The 16,500-nt window shown below is 52.4% G+C and overlaps 1 protein-coding gene across 1 annotated transcript in view; it reads right to left on the bottom strand.

Annotated features, from left to right (window-relative positions):
- DOCK4 (dedicator of cytokinesis 4) overlaps window positions 1–16,500 on the bottom strand; it is a 198,090-nt gene that overhangs the window by 97,488 nt on the left and 84,102 nt on the right. Inside the window, exon 2 of the mRNA XM_014547168.1 lies at window positions 1,446–1,529. Coding sequence (XP_014402654.1) covers window positions 1,446–1,529 — 84 coding nt within the window. The remainder of the gene's footprint in view (window positions 1–1,445; window positions 1,530–16,500) is intronic.

Consider the following 16,500-nt stretch of genomic DNA (forward strand, 5'->3'; position numbering starts at 1 on the left):
ATTATGACTATATATATATATAAACAAAACAAACAAAAAAACAAAACAAAACAAAACATTTTGTTTACTGGTAGGAAATTATTTTACCATGCAAGTAATGTTCTACTGAATGGAATTTTTGTGATTAATTGAATTTTCAAAAAGAATACTTGAGTGTTGTGTTTAAATATATTTGCTCCTCGTAAGTTCTTTTTTTTTTTTTTTTAGAATATACTGTAAAAATGTCCTGCCTGACAGTTTTAAAGTCCAAAGAAAGCAGAATGAATAGAGAATCAGAAATTTCTATATCTTAGGGGTTATTAAAGCCCTTAAAGACATATCCAAGAAACACACCCATTCTTAAATAATTATTCTCACGGAAACCAAACTTGGAGACTTGCAGAAGAGCCAGAGAGGTCTGTCCAATGATACTGCACAGAGAGGCGTTAGATTACAAACAGCCTGTTGGCTGGGAGCCCATCTTCATGCACCAAACCAAAGCAAACTTTGTACTGATCTGCATGCAGAGTGGACACAGACAAATGCATCTGGCAATGACTCAGAAAGCAGGACCTCTTTTAAGGTGTCAATTTCAGTAACAGCGTACATGTCCACGCACCACCCCCACCTAACGCCAGGCTCCAACTGAATGTGATAGCTGTTTGGGGGAACACAATTTAATCAATAGTGAACCCTCCTATGATAGAACATCAGCATATTGTAGATTCCTAACAAGGACAACGGGCTTGGAGGAAAATGAATATTTTGGGATAAACTGATGGGACTTTAAAATGTGTTCATTCTATTAACAAAGAATAGTCCCTTCAATCCAGGATCTTTTCGGGGACTAAAGTTGAAGGATGCTTTGCACAGCAGGAATGGAAACACTTGAGAATGTATTGGGTATCTTGACTTAATGTTACCTGCTACATAAATTAATCATCATCATACAATTCCATATCATATATTCCACTAGCGTTTCAAATGCATCAAGTAACTTTAGTCCAAATTTGGAGGCGGGAGGGGGGACAAGCTTGCAGCTTGAGAACAGAGTTCCCCCCGGGGTGGGGGCCCTCCCCGAGGCGGGGGCCCTCCCCGAGGCGCCGGTCACCCCACCGGGGGAAGGATTTCTGTCCTGGGGAATCAACCCATCCCTCGAGAGTCTAAGGCAGGCCTCTGAGTGCGCCATGGACTCCCACCAACACAGGAGTCTCAGCTGCTTTCTCTTTCAGCATCCAGTGCCTATAAGGAAACTATATTAGGGAGAAATAGCATCAGCTTAAAAATACCAAACGATGATTTCCCATCCGCCAAGAGCTGAAGGCAAGACGCAAGTCTTGTCAGAAACGGTTCCCAGTGACTCCTGGGAAAATCCAGACGGACCGAGGGGTGGACGGGCGTATGAACTTCATGAACTGTGGAGGGAGGGCCTGTGGGCACCACCTCGGCCCCAGCGGCCCGCTTACCATCGCACTTCTCCAGGATCTGAACCGTGTCTCCAATCTCCAGCGACAGGCCGTAGGGGACGGTGCCTCGGAAACTGGCAATCACTGCAAGAAACGGGAGGAAGAGATGAAGATACTCACAGGCGGGTCGGGGAGCGACACTGCTCTCCGCTAACTGGGACTGAGCAGGAGACCTGGCTGTGGACGGAAGTGCACTTTGTGCGAGGACCCACTGTCCTGCCTTCATGTTACGTATTTTTGAAGAGTCGGTCTTTAAGTTTATACACTTTGCCAACTTCTCGGTCGAATCAAGATGAATGTCAAGGGTGTGGAATTCACTAAAGGACCGCGCCTGCATGCTCACCGCTACACTCCCTCCCCATCCAGGCGCCTACCCCACGGTGGTTACTCAATAAGTAGATGTTCCATGATAAGTGAGGAATGCATGTCTTACTTGTTATTAAACTACAGTGATGGAAGGAGATGCCTTGTCCTCAGACTCTGAGCTCCTCAAGAGCAGGCACTGTGTCCATTGGCTCACTATGTCCCCAGGACTTTGCCACAGTCTCCGTGGAGTGACCAATGGGGACGTTTTAGTTGGTAATGACTGGAGCCCTCCCCCGGGAATAAACACGGCCACTACGCCCATGCCCATAACCTGGGCCGGCACCATCCCAGGCCCCCGCACCCGGGCCGGCACCATCCCAGGCCCACGCACCCGGGCCAGCACCATCCCAGGCCCACGCACCCGGGCCAGCACTGCATTTGGAATGGGTGGGTGAGGGGCACCCCTTAGTGCCACCTGCTGGTTACTGAATGACTGGTTTCTGAAACCTTTTGCAGGTGGGATGGGCCGGGGTGGAAAAGCAGAGAGAAGGTGTGCGTAGCTCAGTCCAGCCCAGGCGCCTCGAGGGAATTTTAGTGAGATGCGCACAGTGACTCTCCGAGGGACACCGATGCTCGACTCAGAAAGGAGGCGGCACGGGAGGGATAACAAAGCTGCACCCCAGCTCAGGAAAGACGAGAGACCGCAGTTACAGACCATGTGCGCCGAAACCCACCCGCCGCTCACTTCCAAAGAAAATGACAGCAAGTGCTTTCAGTGCTTGGCTCTTAAAAGACCAACATTTTGGAAGTGAACGTGAGCATTCTGTCTCGGACAGGGAGACGCAGATACACCCCCAGGCCCCCCATAAAGGACGGCCCTTCTGTGGAAGCCCCGCGGGTCTGTCACAGGTAACAACGTGCCCAGGTGGCGGGCTTTTAGATCGGCTTGAAGCCCCTTGGTGATCTGTAAACAAAGTTAACCGCAGAAACCAAAACACGGGGCAGAAACCATAACCCAGAGTCCACGAGGTAACCACGTCAGGACACGTGGGACAAGCACGAACTCACAGCGTCACGGTGGGACTAGCACCATGAACGACCTAGTACCGACGTGCCAGACCTGTGCATACTTCGCAGGTCACTCCCAATAACTCCCAGACACCCCTTCTTACAGGGGGTTGGCGATTTAGACATCTCATAAAGACGGTAACTTAGAATCGATGACTGGGTCCTCAGGCTTTCCGAAGAGCCCACGTAATCAATGAAGCGGCTGAAATAATAGTTTCACGTGCAATGAAAGTGAAGGACGGGGGGATTCCCAGGACGGGGGGGTACGCCCAGGGGGAGGCGGGGACACACTGGCAGGTGTGGACAGATGATGTGATCAGGCCAACTCCTTCCAACACCTGCTTCTCGCCCTGGTCACCAGGGAAACGCAGGCCCACGGAGGCCCCCACACCTCAACCGCCAGGACCAGGCGGCCCGTCTGCTCAGTGCCCCCAGCACAGACTGTCTAATTAGGGGTACATCTCGCTAGTCTTCCATCCTTCCCTGTTCCCCAGGGGAATATGGTCACGTGAGGCTCATCTCTCTTTCCACCCCACTCCCCCCCCCAACCCCCCAGGCAGACGCAGTAGCTCTCTGACCCACGGGGAGCCGTGGGGCCGGGAAGGAGCCCAGCCCAGCCATGCCTCAGGCTCTGCACAGTGTGAGGCCGAGCAGGGCCACATGGGAATAATCGCATCGTGACTAGCCACGTGGTATTTGTAAACCTGGGATCACGTGGCTCACATTTTGCAAGAAATTCGTCTACCCCGTAACTCCCACTTCATAAATTCTCTCCGAAGCCTTTCTGCTTCCCCTCAGGGGCTATTTGTAAAGTAAAAGATATTTAGCGGGGGAAATGCTGCCAGTTTATCTGTGAGATGTTAACGGCAAGTTAAGGCAAAACTCATGCCACTGCAACAGCCGTCAGCGCACCCGGTAAAAATGAGCACGACCGACTCGGCACTCGTCTGTTATGGATAAACTTTCAAACCCTCCCGCGGGGTTTCTCAGGGCCCCAAGTTCCCTGGGACCGTGCCCCCTGCCCCCCCACTTCCCCGTTCATGAACGAACGCAGCGGGCGCTTCCTGGGCTCCCTCCTCGCTGTGGATCCCAGCGAACGGCGCTCCCAGGTGCTGTCCACCATCATGGACATCTGGGTTCTTCCTTAGCAAACTGCTACACTGCTTAAAAGCTACCCCCCCGACACACCTCTTTTTTTAAATCGAGATTAAACATGGCTGTGCTTGACCAGGGTTACGAAGCTTTGTAAATATTTATCCTCTCCCCTCTTACACAATGAAACTTGCCAAACAAATCAGATTTTCCAAAATATTTCCAAAAGCAGACAGCAGCTCTGCCCAAACCAGCCACTTCGTTTCACAAGATGGTAATTAGGGACAAGCCCCTCCTGCGGCTATGTGGTGTGAATGAGATTTTGCACTTGTTTTTATTTTTCTGAGCATCATGGGAGGTGACTCAGTCTGTCCAGGAATTCCATCTGACAGTGCGAATGCCTTCGGGGCATATTCCCAAAGCGGGTGCCTCCGCATTCCCCACATTCCCGGCAGCCCAGAGGCGAGTAACCGGTGCCCAGAGGACCAGATTAGAGAGAGATTCCAGGCAGCACAAACATTTCATTTTGGGGAGGGAACCTCAAACTCCCCAAAATAACCTCGACATATGAAATGTAAATGGAAGGAGTGAGGGGATTTATATAATCCCACTTCACCAAGAGCAGGCCTGGGAGCTGAAACCGCTGAGCCTCCCTAGAAGTCACACTACGGCAAATGTGAGCGTAAGAAGATACGGCTGCTTCTTCTTTTATTAGTAACTATAATTTTTAAAAATTATTTTTACTTTTTCATCGATTTCAGAGAGGAAGGGAGAGGGAGAGAGAGAGAGAAACATCAGTGATGAGAGAGAATCATTGATCGGCTGCCTCCTGCACGCCCCCTACTGGGGATCGAGCCTGCAACCCGGGCATGTGCCCTGACTGGGAATCGAACCGTGACCTCCTGGCTCACAGGTACTCTGGGAGGGCCTGCATCAGCAACACAGTCCAGTGGGAACGGCAACCAGGAAAGCTGGGTGTGAATTCCGTGACCCCTGCCCCCCCAGGTCTCTGTCCCCGTGAGAGAGCCGTGGAGGCAGCTGAAAGCAGGCCCCCACTCCCGCCAGCTCGGCAGAGGCTGTGGGGCTGACGACCCCGAGTCCGTCCTGGGTGAACGCAAAGCAGCGTCTCAAAGGGCCACCACCACCAGCGAGACCTCGGGCGGAGGCCACGCGAGGAGGGAGACGGCGGCCACCACGTCCTGCCATGTGGGGCACAAACGAACACCAGAGGGTGCACAGAGGCGGAAGCTGATGCCCAAGGCCGTTCTGAGGGCCCCCTTCCCGACGATGTGGACCCAGAATTCAGCATCTAGACCAGGGGCAGGGAACGTCCGGCCGGCGAAATCCTGTGGTCTGGCCCTGCCAAGGCATGTGGGTGAGTTCATCCAATGTTCGACCCAATGGAGCAGCTAATGTTTAAGCTGGTCATTCTGTGTGGCCCGAGAATGACGTTATAGCCGTTCTGAGGGCTCCCTTCCCGACGATTTGGACCCAGAATTCAGCATCTAGACCAGGGGCGGGGAACGTCGGCCCACGAAATCCTGTGGTCTGGCCCTGCCAAGGCATGTGGGTGAGTTCATCCAATGTTCGACCCAATGGAGCAGCTAATGTTTAAGCTGGTCATTCTGTGTGGCCCGAGAATGACGTTATAAGTATCCAAATGGCTTTGGCAGAAGAGAGTTCCCCACCCCTGATTCAGAGGACAAAGCCAGGAGGCAGAGAAACACTTCACTTACACGCATGAATGTTTCCCACCGCGGCCCACACACCAGTCCGAGCGGCCCTCCGTCCCCAGCACCACGAGACTGAGTGTCTCCTGGGTCCCCCGGCCCTTTCTCTCTCTGCCTGGACGACCCCCTTCCCACAGAATCGGACCACAGCACTGACCCGCTCAGGGGGGGGCCACGGCGTACCTTTCGGACGTCTCTCTACTCGTTTAAAAATCAGGGCGCTGGGCCGGCATTTCCACCTGAGCACCTGCCACGGGCACCGCTCACCCAGCATCCCCACACTACGGCACGACGCACGCTGAGCTTTCCCTGCTCTGGCCCCGGGCACCCAGCTCCCTCCCGCCCCTGGAGTGCGTCCCTCGAGCCGTGGCACCCTGCTGGGAGCCGTGCCTGAGGGTTCTGTGACCTGTCACAGGGCCAGGGACCCATGGCTGCGCCCACAGAGGGAGGCGAGTGGCCACTGTCCGCGAGCAGCGTTTCCGCGACAGTACTCCGTGTGAACACGCACCCCCCTCCCGCCCAGCACCCCTTCATCAGGCGCCCACCGCGGGGAGACGAGCATTTTGAACCCCTCAGCCATGGGACACTGAGCCGCTGACCTCATCAGTAGGTCCTGCATCGGAATCTGTTTTGTGAAAATAAAGATCCGAGGCAGCCTCGAGGGACGAAAGAAAATGGGGACCGATAATGGGCCAGCTGTCCCCCTTCGCTGTCAGCACGGGACCAGGCACGGTGTTCGCACAGCGTTTTCGAAGTCCGAGCGGCAGCGGACGAGGACTGGCCCTCACCCTGGCACTCCCACGCCGGGCAGGACGGACGCGTCCCTCTGGTCCGGATAATCTGAACTGTCAGCAGCAGCGGCTCCCGGACGCACACGGAAATCCATTCGTTGCAGCAGGCGGCGGGGTTAATGAAGGCGGTAATTGCTTGTGTGGACGGGAGGAGAGACTGTTACAAGCCAATCTGATCCCGCTTAAGCCGTGGGAGTACCAGGGTAAACTACTAATGCGTCCCAGCAATAAGCTGTTTGTAAGAAATATGGCCGCCACTAAACTGGGTCACAATGCAGGGCTTTTCTCAGCACTCGTGACAATGAAATAGCTGTAAGTCATCTTTCAGAAAAGGCCTGCATGTCGGCACCACACAGGCACCTGCTGGGGTCCGTGTGGCTTCGGGATTCGCTTTCTTGGGATAAGCAACGCGGGTGCATCCGCGGGAAGAACTGTACTGGCGTCAAGAACATTGCTACCTCCCGGCCAGTGTGGCTCGGTGGGTGAGCGTCAGCCTATGAACCAAGAGGTCACAGTTCGATTCCCGATCAGGGCACAGGCCCAGTTACAGGCTTGATCCCCAGTAGGAGGTGTGCAGGAGGCAGCCAGTCAATGATTCTCTCTCACCACTGATGCCTCTCTCTCCCTCTCCCTTCCTCCCTGAAATCCATAAAAACATATTAAACAAACACACACACACACACACTGCTCCCAGCGTGCCATGTCAGTGATTCCCACGCTGACTTCCGAGTCCCCCTGGCCAGCATGGAGGACGGAAGCTGGCCCTGCAGAGGGCAGGAGGGATGCCCGTCCAGGGCGGCCCTCGCATCGGGCGTGGGGCAGCGAATCCTGAAGGAGGTACCTGCTCTGGAGGTACCTGTGGTCAAGCCTGAGGACAGGCCGGAGTGAGAGGTCAGACACGCTCTATTTTGTTCAAGATTTGCTACATCTTCCTACAAACTGCTCGGAAAGGTAGCCCGGCCCCATTTCTGTAACTTTCTGTTGTGTGTTCCGCTCTCTGACCTTCATCAGTCAGAGCCTCTGCCCGCAGGCCCACACTCCTCCCTCTCGCCGCTGAGCTGTAACTCGGGACTCGCTCCCTTTCCAAGAGCCTTGCCGTGTGGGCTTCCCCGTGTCAGCCTCTTCAAACGAATTGCACTCTGCGGGGCAATTTCCTGCCTCACTCCTAACTGATCGATTAGCCCTTGGGCAAGAGACGTGGAAGGGAAATGCTCACTAACAAGAATGGAAGTGAGGTGAACGTAGGATTAACATGCCTCCTGCTAAAATGCCCGCAGATACATGCACAGTGCGCTCGGAAGCCAAATAATCAAATGCTACTGCTCCCGAGAATCACAACAGAAAGCTTGTCCACCCAACAAGAAGACGGCGGGTGTGCAGGTCTGGGCTGGCCCATCCGCCCAGGAACGAGGCGGGAATCGCAAGCACAAGGGCGGATCCACCGCGTCAGCTTCGCAAAACTCACCAGGAACCCTCCTCTCCTCAGGAGACCTCTAAGTAGGTCACAGGCAGCTGAAAACGCCAGGCGGCAGGGAAAGTGTGATGGATGGCGACGTGTACATCATTTTGGAGGAAAAGTTGCCATTTTGTTATTCTGATCGAACCTCCGCTGCATTAAATTTATGAAATATTTAGGAAGAGGGGGTACAAAAATATCTACTCCAACAGAGAAGCTGAAAGCGGTGCTATACCATCTCCAACCAAGGGTTTTGATAACGCATCAGACTAAGGTGCTGCTTCCCTTAAACTGCAAACCCTAAATAAATGCTGGTGATAGCCCCGGCCGGTATGCCCAGTGGTTAGCACGTCAGCCTGAGCACCGAAGGGTCGCAGGTTTGACTCCTGGTCAAGGGCACGTACCTGGGTTGCAGGTTTGATCTCCGGCCCCAGTCATCGCACATGCGGGAGGCAACTCGTTAATCACTGTTTCTCTCTCATATTTTAGAAAATCGTAAAGCATTTGTCTGTTATTTAGTGGGGACTGGAAGCCATTTAAATGCACGTGAAGAAAACCATAGGGTAGTGATCAAAGTGCTTTGCAAAATTAATGAGCGGACATACCGATGGGTCATCTCTCTCCGGGGACTTCTGAGTCGACTAGCTGCTGGAGGGAGCAGCGCTGGGAGAGGCCCAGTGGTGACAGACACTAGCATCGCCTGCCACACGGCTCGGTGAGCACCCAAGATCGGCCGAGAGAGGTCGAGCCACCGTGGAGGTGACAGAGCCGACACTCCCCGCACTGCACTGTGTACACAGCGTGAAAACAGCACCAGTGGGACCATGTTCTCCACCAGGGAACAAACTGACCAAAATGTGAAAGCCAAGCTGAAGCTGGATAATTCTCAGAGAAGTAGGTTATTGATTCTACGCGAGGCCTCACCTCTGGCACCAGCTAGAGACGATTTAAATCCCTGCTCCGTAGTTACCAACTCCAATGTTCTATGATTATAAAAAGGATCATGTCTAGCCCAGGCTGCGTGGCTCGGTGGTTGAGCGTCGACCTATGAAGCAGGAGGTCACGGCTCGATTCCCGGTCAGGGCACATGCCCAGGTTGTGGGCTCCATCCCCAGTGTGGGGAGTGGGGGAAGCAGCCAATCAATGACTCCCTCTCATCATTGATGTTTCTCTCTCTCTCTCTCTCTCCCTCCCTCCCTCCCTTCTTCTCTGAAATAAATAAAAAAAATTTTTTTCATAAAAAGGGTTATGTCTATATTTTTAAAGCAGCATGCTAGACCAATGTCACCTCCTTCTGCACCTAAGAGATAGCGCCTGGCCACAAGTTCACCCACACGGAGGCGTGCATGTCCACTCCAGGCCGGGCCTTGCTTCGGGGGGTGGTTCATGCTCTTCAGCAACACAGTGAGGAGCAGAAGGGCACTGAGACGGGGAGGCGGGGAGAGGCCACGAGCGGAGCACCCGCAGACCGGAAGGCACTGTGCTCTGTGGGTTTCAGGCTCCGTGGGTTTCCAAGGTCCCCCAGCATCACACGTTTAAACATACACTTCACACGCATCCCACACTGAAGTGTGAGCGATCCAGAATCGTCTCCAACTCTTGCGTTCCGGGTTCCACAGAAAGTAGTTACTGACTGTGTAGCCACCCCGCCCGCTGATGAGCTGGAATGTGCCACGCCTGCTGCGCTCTGCAGAAAATGGGAGGTTTTACACTTCACGTGGGGGCCTTAGGAACCCATAAATCGTTGTCACACCCTGTTTGATGTGCATCCTTTTTTCCCTTAAGTAACTGCCTACTGGAAATCTCCTGGCTTTTATATATTACATCTCTCTTTACAATAACCCCGGGAAGACAGACGTGGGAGGCAAAGCCTTCGCTTTCTGAAGGATTTGCTCAATCCCAGAGTTGAAGACTGGCCCCGGGCCTACTGCGCTGTAGACCCGAGGGCGAGACAGGCCCGCGATGCCCCCCCACCCCCGGCTCCGCCTGCGCTGTGTTAAAGCAATGGCAGTCACTGCCACGCTGAGGAATTAGGAGTTTTCTCCGAGATGCCCCCGCCTGCGCTGTGTTAAAGCGATGGCAGTCACTGCCACGCTGAGGAATTAGGAGTTTTCCATAAATAAATGTCATTTCCAGCTTTCCTTGAAAAATCAGAAAACCCCGTTGCTTTGGGCCCTTCTTTCGCACGTTTAAAACTTAGTTTGAGCGAAACAATAGCGGCCCCGAGAGGAGGAAGACAGGTTCCCGCTTCCGACGCGGGCCCTTCCTCCCTGCCTGGCACCAAGCAAGCACTGGACTCCCCATTTACCAGGGGCGGGTACTGTGCCTCCCTTATTCATCCGCCGTCTTCATGAATAAAATGCGAGTGACTCGGGCGGACCCTGTATGTAGCCTGCTACCCGGGAAAAGAAATCTCTCCATGTATGCGTGCTGACCCAATGTAACGTGAGATCAAAATGTTGCACAGAGAAAATGCAGTGACATTAACACGCAACAGCAGTAAGTGATTCCGGGGAAATCCCCCAGCAGGTTCCACGCGAGTGGGGTTAGGTTTCCAGGTTCCGGTCCAGCAGATCTTATCTCCTCGCTGATCAGATGTCTAAACAGAAAGGTCTTCGCGTTCCTGTTACACCCACAGGGGAAACCACAGCACAGCAGCCTTCGCTTTCAATGTCCAGGAACAGGTTTAACGACACCATGGAGCCCCACACACGGGGACGCCAGCCTTAGGTAGGTGCACAGAAGGCCCTTTAACCACAGGAGAAACTGACCCAGAAGTATCACTGAGTCCCGGCCGGCGTGGCGCAGTGGTTGAGCGTCCAGCCATGAACCAGGAGGTCACGGTTCAATTCCCGGTCAGAACACATGCCAGAGTTGTGGTCTCGGTCCCCAGGAGGGGGCGTGCAGGAGGCAGCCGATATGGTCTTGGTCCCCAGGAGGGGGCGTGCAGGAGGCAGCCGATCAGTGATTCTCTCTCATCATTGATGTTTCTCTCTCCCCCTCTCCCTTCCTCTCTCTAAAATCAAATATATGTGCACACACACATATATATGAAGCATCACCTAGTGAAAGGAGTACCTTCCAACACAGGACACGCACTCTTACTCCTTTTAAAAATACGTATATTATCATACGTATGTGCATTATGTATGTACATTTGCATGTGTTAGATTCCATAATCATGCCTTTTAAGAGCTAGTATTTACCATGTCTAAAGTGGCGATCTCTGGGTGGAAGATTGAGAAGTAATGATCATTTTTCTTCTTTTTTACATTTTTAACTAAAGATTGTTTTTTGGTAAGAGAATAATATCACACCGGCTCGGGCTGCAGGGCAGCCCCAAGTTGGAACCATCAGTTGAGACATCTTACGGGTGATTTTCCTCAGGTTTACAGGGAAATGCAGGTGCACACGCTGATAAACCTCCTCTCGGGGTCTCCCACACCGTCTACTGTGACAGGGAGGTCCCGACGCCCGATTATCCCTGGTCTTCTTGGGAGAGGTGAGCCCCAGGGGTGCAGCTGTCAGAGTTGGTAAGAACAGACAATCGTAAGAGTTTAAACATGTGTTTCCTCTGACCTCAGGGAAATGGGGGAGAGAAAACGGGGTCATAGAGTATTTCCACAGAGTCCACATTTTTCAGAAAACCACTTCCCTGAACGACTTGCAAGCATCGAACTATGGTGTAACTCCATGTGTAGAGACAGTAGACAGTTTTAGATGAAAGCAGGGTCCCTGCCAAATCCACCACTCAATGGAGAAGGAACAATAGCAAGAACGATAAAAGCCGATCTTTCCACATCGCACAACCTCTCGTAACAACAGACCCGAGAAGACAGCTCCCCACCTCGGAACTGCAGCCCGACCCTGCTTCCCCCCGCCCGCTGCGCCCTGGCCCATGGCACCGCCGCCAACACGGACGGAAGGACCGCAGTCACGGCTCCTCTGCTGCTCTCCCTCCGCGCCGGCACCCAGTGCCTGTGTGAGCGTCCTCTCCTCCCCAGGGAAATGCAGAACCAGCCCTCCGTGGTGTCCATGGTCCTCCCACCCTGACATGCTGCCTCGATGGCAAAGAGAAGACACTGGCTGGAGCCCCTGTGGCACGGCCTGGCTGCTTCCGGAGACCAAGCTGCCCCATGGGTTCCGAGGGCCAGCCTGTGGGCTCCTCGGGGAGCATGGCTGTCAGTAAAGATTCTCCAGCCCCTCAGGCCATGAGGGGCAAGGTGGCACACAGTCATCGTCACTGAGGATTTTTATCGATCGTGGTCACGGTCCCCCGTCTCTGCTCAGTGGGACAGACGTCCTGTGGTCCAGGAACGATGACCGGGAGGTGGAGACGCTGCGCTCCACGCTGACGCCTCATGTGCCTTAGGACGGGAGGATCCTGCTGATGTGAACGATGACACTGGACGATGGATGACGAGAAAGAAGCCAGAAGTTACCGAACACTACTGGTAAACCCACATCCGGGACAGCGAAGAGAGGACTACGCGCAGTGACAGGGCAGAGAGCTAGAGAACCAGTGCGAGCCAAGTGAAAATTCCGTGAATGCCACGTGACACAAATTAGAGCGAAAAATCGGTGGGGCGGGGGAGGGTGGTATTGAGCTGATAATGCACATTCCATACAACGTTAGATCTTTGCAGTCCAACAGCTCATTGTATGAGCGGCCCATCGTCCGTGGGCAACGGTCGCTCTGTGAACACAGGCGAGGCAGGCAGACACCATCTCCTACCCAATGAAACAGACTTTCACATGCCTTCACCAAAACTGTCATTAAATCTCCTTTCTAGTGAAAAAGACCCTCATCAACAATCTCATTATTCCCTCTGAGAAACGGACCAGTTTCCCATCCAATTCTTCTTCCCCCGAGAAAACGGCCACAAATCAACTCCCACCCACAAAGGCGGGGGCTTAAAACAGGGGCGTGCTTGTCTGGACCCACACACAGCAAGGCATTGATCCCTAGAAACACACCACGAGAGGGTCCAGTGGAGATCGCCAAGCATCAACCGCCTAAAATGCAGAAGGCGGGATCAAGATCGCTATTAAGAAGGCACTGTGAGAGCCAGCCTGGAGGGAATGAGGTGTCGAAGAATCCCAAGCATGTTGACTGGGAAGGCAGACAAGCCTTTCTCCCAGAGTGCAGGCAATTTAAAGAACAAAATAATGGAAAAGAGCAGAGTTGGTTGCCAGCCAATTACAAGCATCAGTAGATCCAAATGTCAGGGAGACAACAGACCACCCTGGGCGGAGGGATGAGAGAAACGGCGGCTTGAGCGTGGCTCACCCAGCGTCTGTGAACACTCCCAGGACCAAGCTCATTCTGGGCCCAAAACTGGTAATCTCAGCTCTGAGCTTCCTTCATCTCCCCCTTGGCTTTCTTTCTAAGAACCTTAAACAGCACGGAGCAAGCTCCATGCTCTGGCACGGGAGCCCAGGACACTCAGGATAAAAAAGAGACTTTCTCAAGATCCCCCAGGAGTTAATTAGAATAATAACAACAACTCATGTTCCCTCCGTGAGAGGAGGGAACTGCTCATGGCTATGAACACAGCCTGGAACAGGGCCTGCCACAGCGCAGATTCCCGTTAAATACTTAGTCAACCAAGAAACAAACCAACAGCGAATCGTCATCACGACGACGCGCTAGTACAATGATCACTTGACACTGGAAGCTCCCTGGCTGAGGACCAGGATCCAGTCTTTGCATCCATCAGACCCCAGTGTGAGAACCTCCGCAAAGATGGTAACTGCTCAGTCGTCTTCATCAAACACACCAGGGCATTTCCCCCTGCGGCACACTGACTCCTTTCTGTGGCAGGTTAAGAACTTTTCAGAACTTACCTCTCTGGGTCCGCCGGGCCGGTGAAAGCAGGCCATGGTGTTCCTGAGAGCACCCTTGATGACAAAGGCCTCAGACCCCTCAGAGGCACGGTCACTGCAAAGCCGACCATTGAAAAGACGAAGGATTCTGTGTCAATTGCCGTTTGCCAAACATTTTTAGGAAGCAGATTAAAATTCACGCCTCGCAATGTGAAGTCAAGAAAATCACAGTCCTTTTCCCACGGAACAGAAAGAAAGCGAGCTCCCGTCGGCTATCGTTTCTAAGCTGATACTCACGGCGTAGGGAGCTAACTGCCACTTAAGGAAATCGCTGTTCAGCACTCTGTCCGCGGAATAACAACTGTGCTGCACCAGAAAAGCTTGTCAACTGAGAACCATTAGAGCTTGTTTCTCTGCGGGATATAACTTGCTATTTGCTAGATTCTGGAGCTTTTATTAATGCTGGTGAAAAAAAGCAGCCCTGGCCCATCACACCTTAAAATCTGCACAAGACGACATAAAAGACAATAACCACCAACACCCATGCGAGCAGCCTGCATCCATCCAGCTTTGGAATGAACACAACCACAGCATCTGCTGGGGGGCGGGGGCTGAGGGGGGTGTGCTTTGAGACCCATTTAGCTTTTGTCCGAGTCTGGGGCTGGTCTCTGTCAAGAATCAAGTCATGACCAAAGGTCTATCTCATTTGTGCCCTCTTGAAACAGTGAAGGAAATTCAGACAGTTAAATAAAAACAGATTTAGGGAAATTGTATCTTATAACAAAGGATAAAGGTGAGGAAAAAAAGTAAAAACCAAGATAAGGGGAAAGAAAAAACGGCCTCCGGGGGAAATTGACACCTAATGTTCCTGCTTCCAACCAAGGTGAGACAGGAGGAACAGCCTGAAACAACCAAAAAACTGGGGAAAGTATATGTAGCAAGGGTTGCAAGACAGTGGATGTGCGGCATACACGGGAGGGGAGAGCCCTACGTTTGCCCCTGCTCACTGCCTGGATCGAGGGGCCAGTGCACTGAGCTCCGAGGGGCCCTCATGCCTCCTGGAGTTGAGAAGAGAGTTCGGAGTCTTTGGAGATCAAGGAAGCAGAGAGGAGAGAGCTACACACAAAAAGAACAACAAAGGCCTGTAGGAGTTTCCCCGAGTACTGAGAAGAATGCACGCACATCATGAAAGTACGGGTCTGGGAGAGAACCACCCTAAAGGGTTGGAAGGAACAGTGTGCGGAACCCGCACCAAGCCCATTCCCACAACCGGAGTGGAAAACCTCATCACTCACAGATATCAGGTAGAGGATGGTTTTGCCAAAGTCGTGGGTCAAAAGAAGCCCTGGACCAACCTCCGCTCAGTCCTAACATCCCTTAATAGCAAGACCCAAAGGGTCAAATGAGCTGACCTCAGAGTGAAGGTGGAGAGTATTGACAGGAATTCAAAACACCCATTACCCAAAAAGGTAAAATATCAAATCTGGCATTTCCCCCAGAATTTAAGGAAGCCTCTCCTAAAAGTTTGTAAAATACTGCTCATCTTTGGACAGGCTTAATTTTTGTTTGAATGTTTGAAGGGAGGCCTCCCACTGAGATAAAATTGAAAAGAGAAGGATTCTGTGTCAATTGCCGTTTGCCAAACATTTTTAGAAAGCAGATTAAAATTCACGCCTCGCAATGTGAAGTCAAGAAAATCACAGTCCTTTTTCCACGGAACAGAAAGAAAGCAAGCTCCCGTCGGCTATCATTTCTAAGCTGATATTCACGGCGTAGGGAACTAACTGCCACTTAAGGAAATCACTGCTCAGCACTCTGTCCGCGGAATAACAACTGTGCTGCACCAGAAAAGCTTGTCAACTGAGAACCATTAGAGCTTGTTTCTCTGCGGGATATAACTTGCTATTTGCTAGATTCTGGAGCTTTTATTAATCCTGGTGGGGAAAAAAAAAAGCAGCCCTGGCCCATCACACCTTAAAATCTGCACAAGACGACATAAAAGACAATAACCACCAACACCCATGCGAGCAGCCTGCATCCATCCAGCTTTGGAATGAACACAACCACAGCATCTGCTGGGGGGCGGGGGCTGAGGGGGGTGTGCTTTGAGACCCATTTAGCTTTTGTCCGAGTCTGGGGCTGGTCTCTGTCAAGAATCAAGTCATGACCAAAGGTCTATCTCATTTGTGCCCTCTTGAAACAGTGAAGGAAATTCAGACAGTTAAATAAAAACAGATGTAGGGAAATTGTATCTTGTAACAAAGGATAAAGGTGAGGAAAAAAAGTAAAAACCAAGATAAGGGGAAAGAAAAAACGGCCTCCGGGGGAAATTGACACCTAATGTTCCTGCTTCCAACCAAGGTGAGACAGGAGGAACAGCCTGAAACAACCAAAAAACTGGGGAAAGTATATGTAGCAAGGGTTGCAAGACAGTGGATGTGTGGCATACACGGGAGGGGAGAGCCCTACGTTTGCCCCTGCTCACTGCCTGGATCGAGGGGCCAGTGCACTGAGCTCCGAGGGGCCCTCATGCCTCCTGGAGTTGAGAAGAGAGTTGGGAGTCTTTGGAGATCAAGGAAGCAGAGAGGAGAGAGCTACACACAAAAAGAACAGCAAAGGCCTGTAGGAGTTTCCCCGCGTACTGAGAAGAATGCATGCACATCATGAAAGTACGGGTCTGGGAGAGAACCACCCTAAAGGGTTGGAAGGAACAGTGTGCGGAACCCGCACCAAGCCCATTCCCACAACCGGAGTGGAAAACCTCATCACTCACAGATATCAGGTAG

The sequence above is a fragment of the Myotis brandtii genome, unplaced genomic scaffold (assembly GCF_000412655.1).
Source record: "Myotis brandtii unplaced genomic scaffold, ASM41265v1 scaffold466, whole genome shotgun sequence".
Taxonomy (NCBI): domain Eukaryota; kingdom Metazoa; phylum Chordata; class Mammalia; order Chiroptera; family Vespertilionidae; genus Myotis; species Myotis brandtii.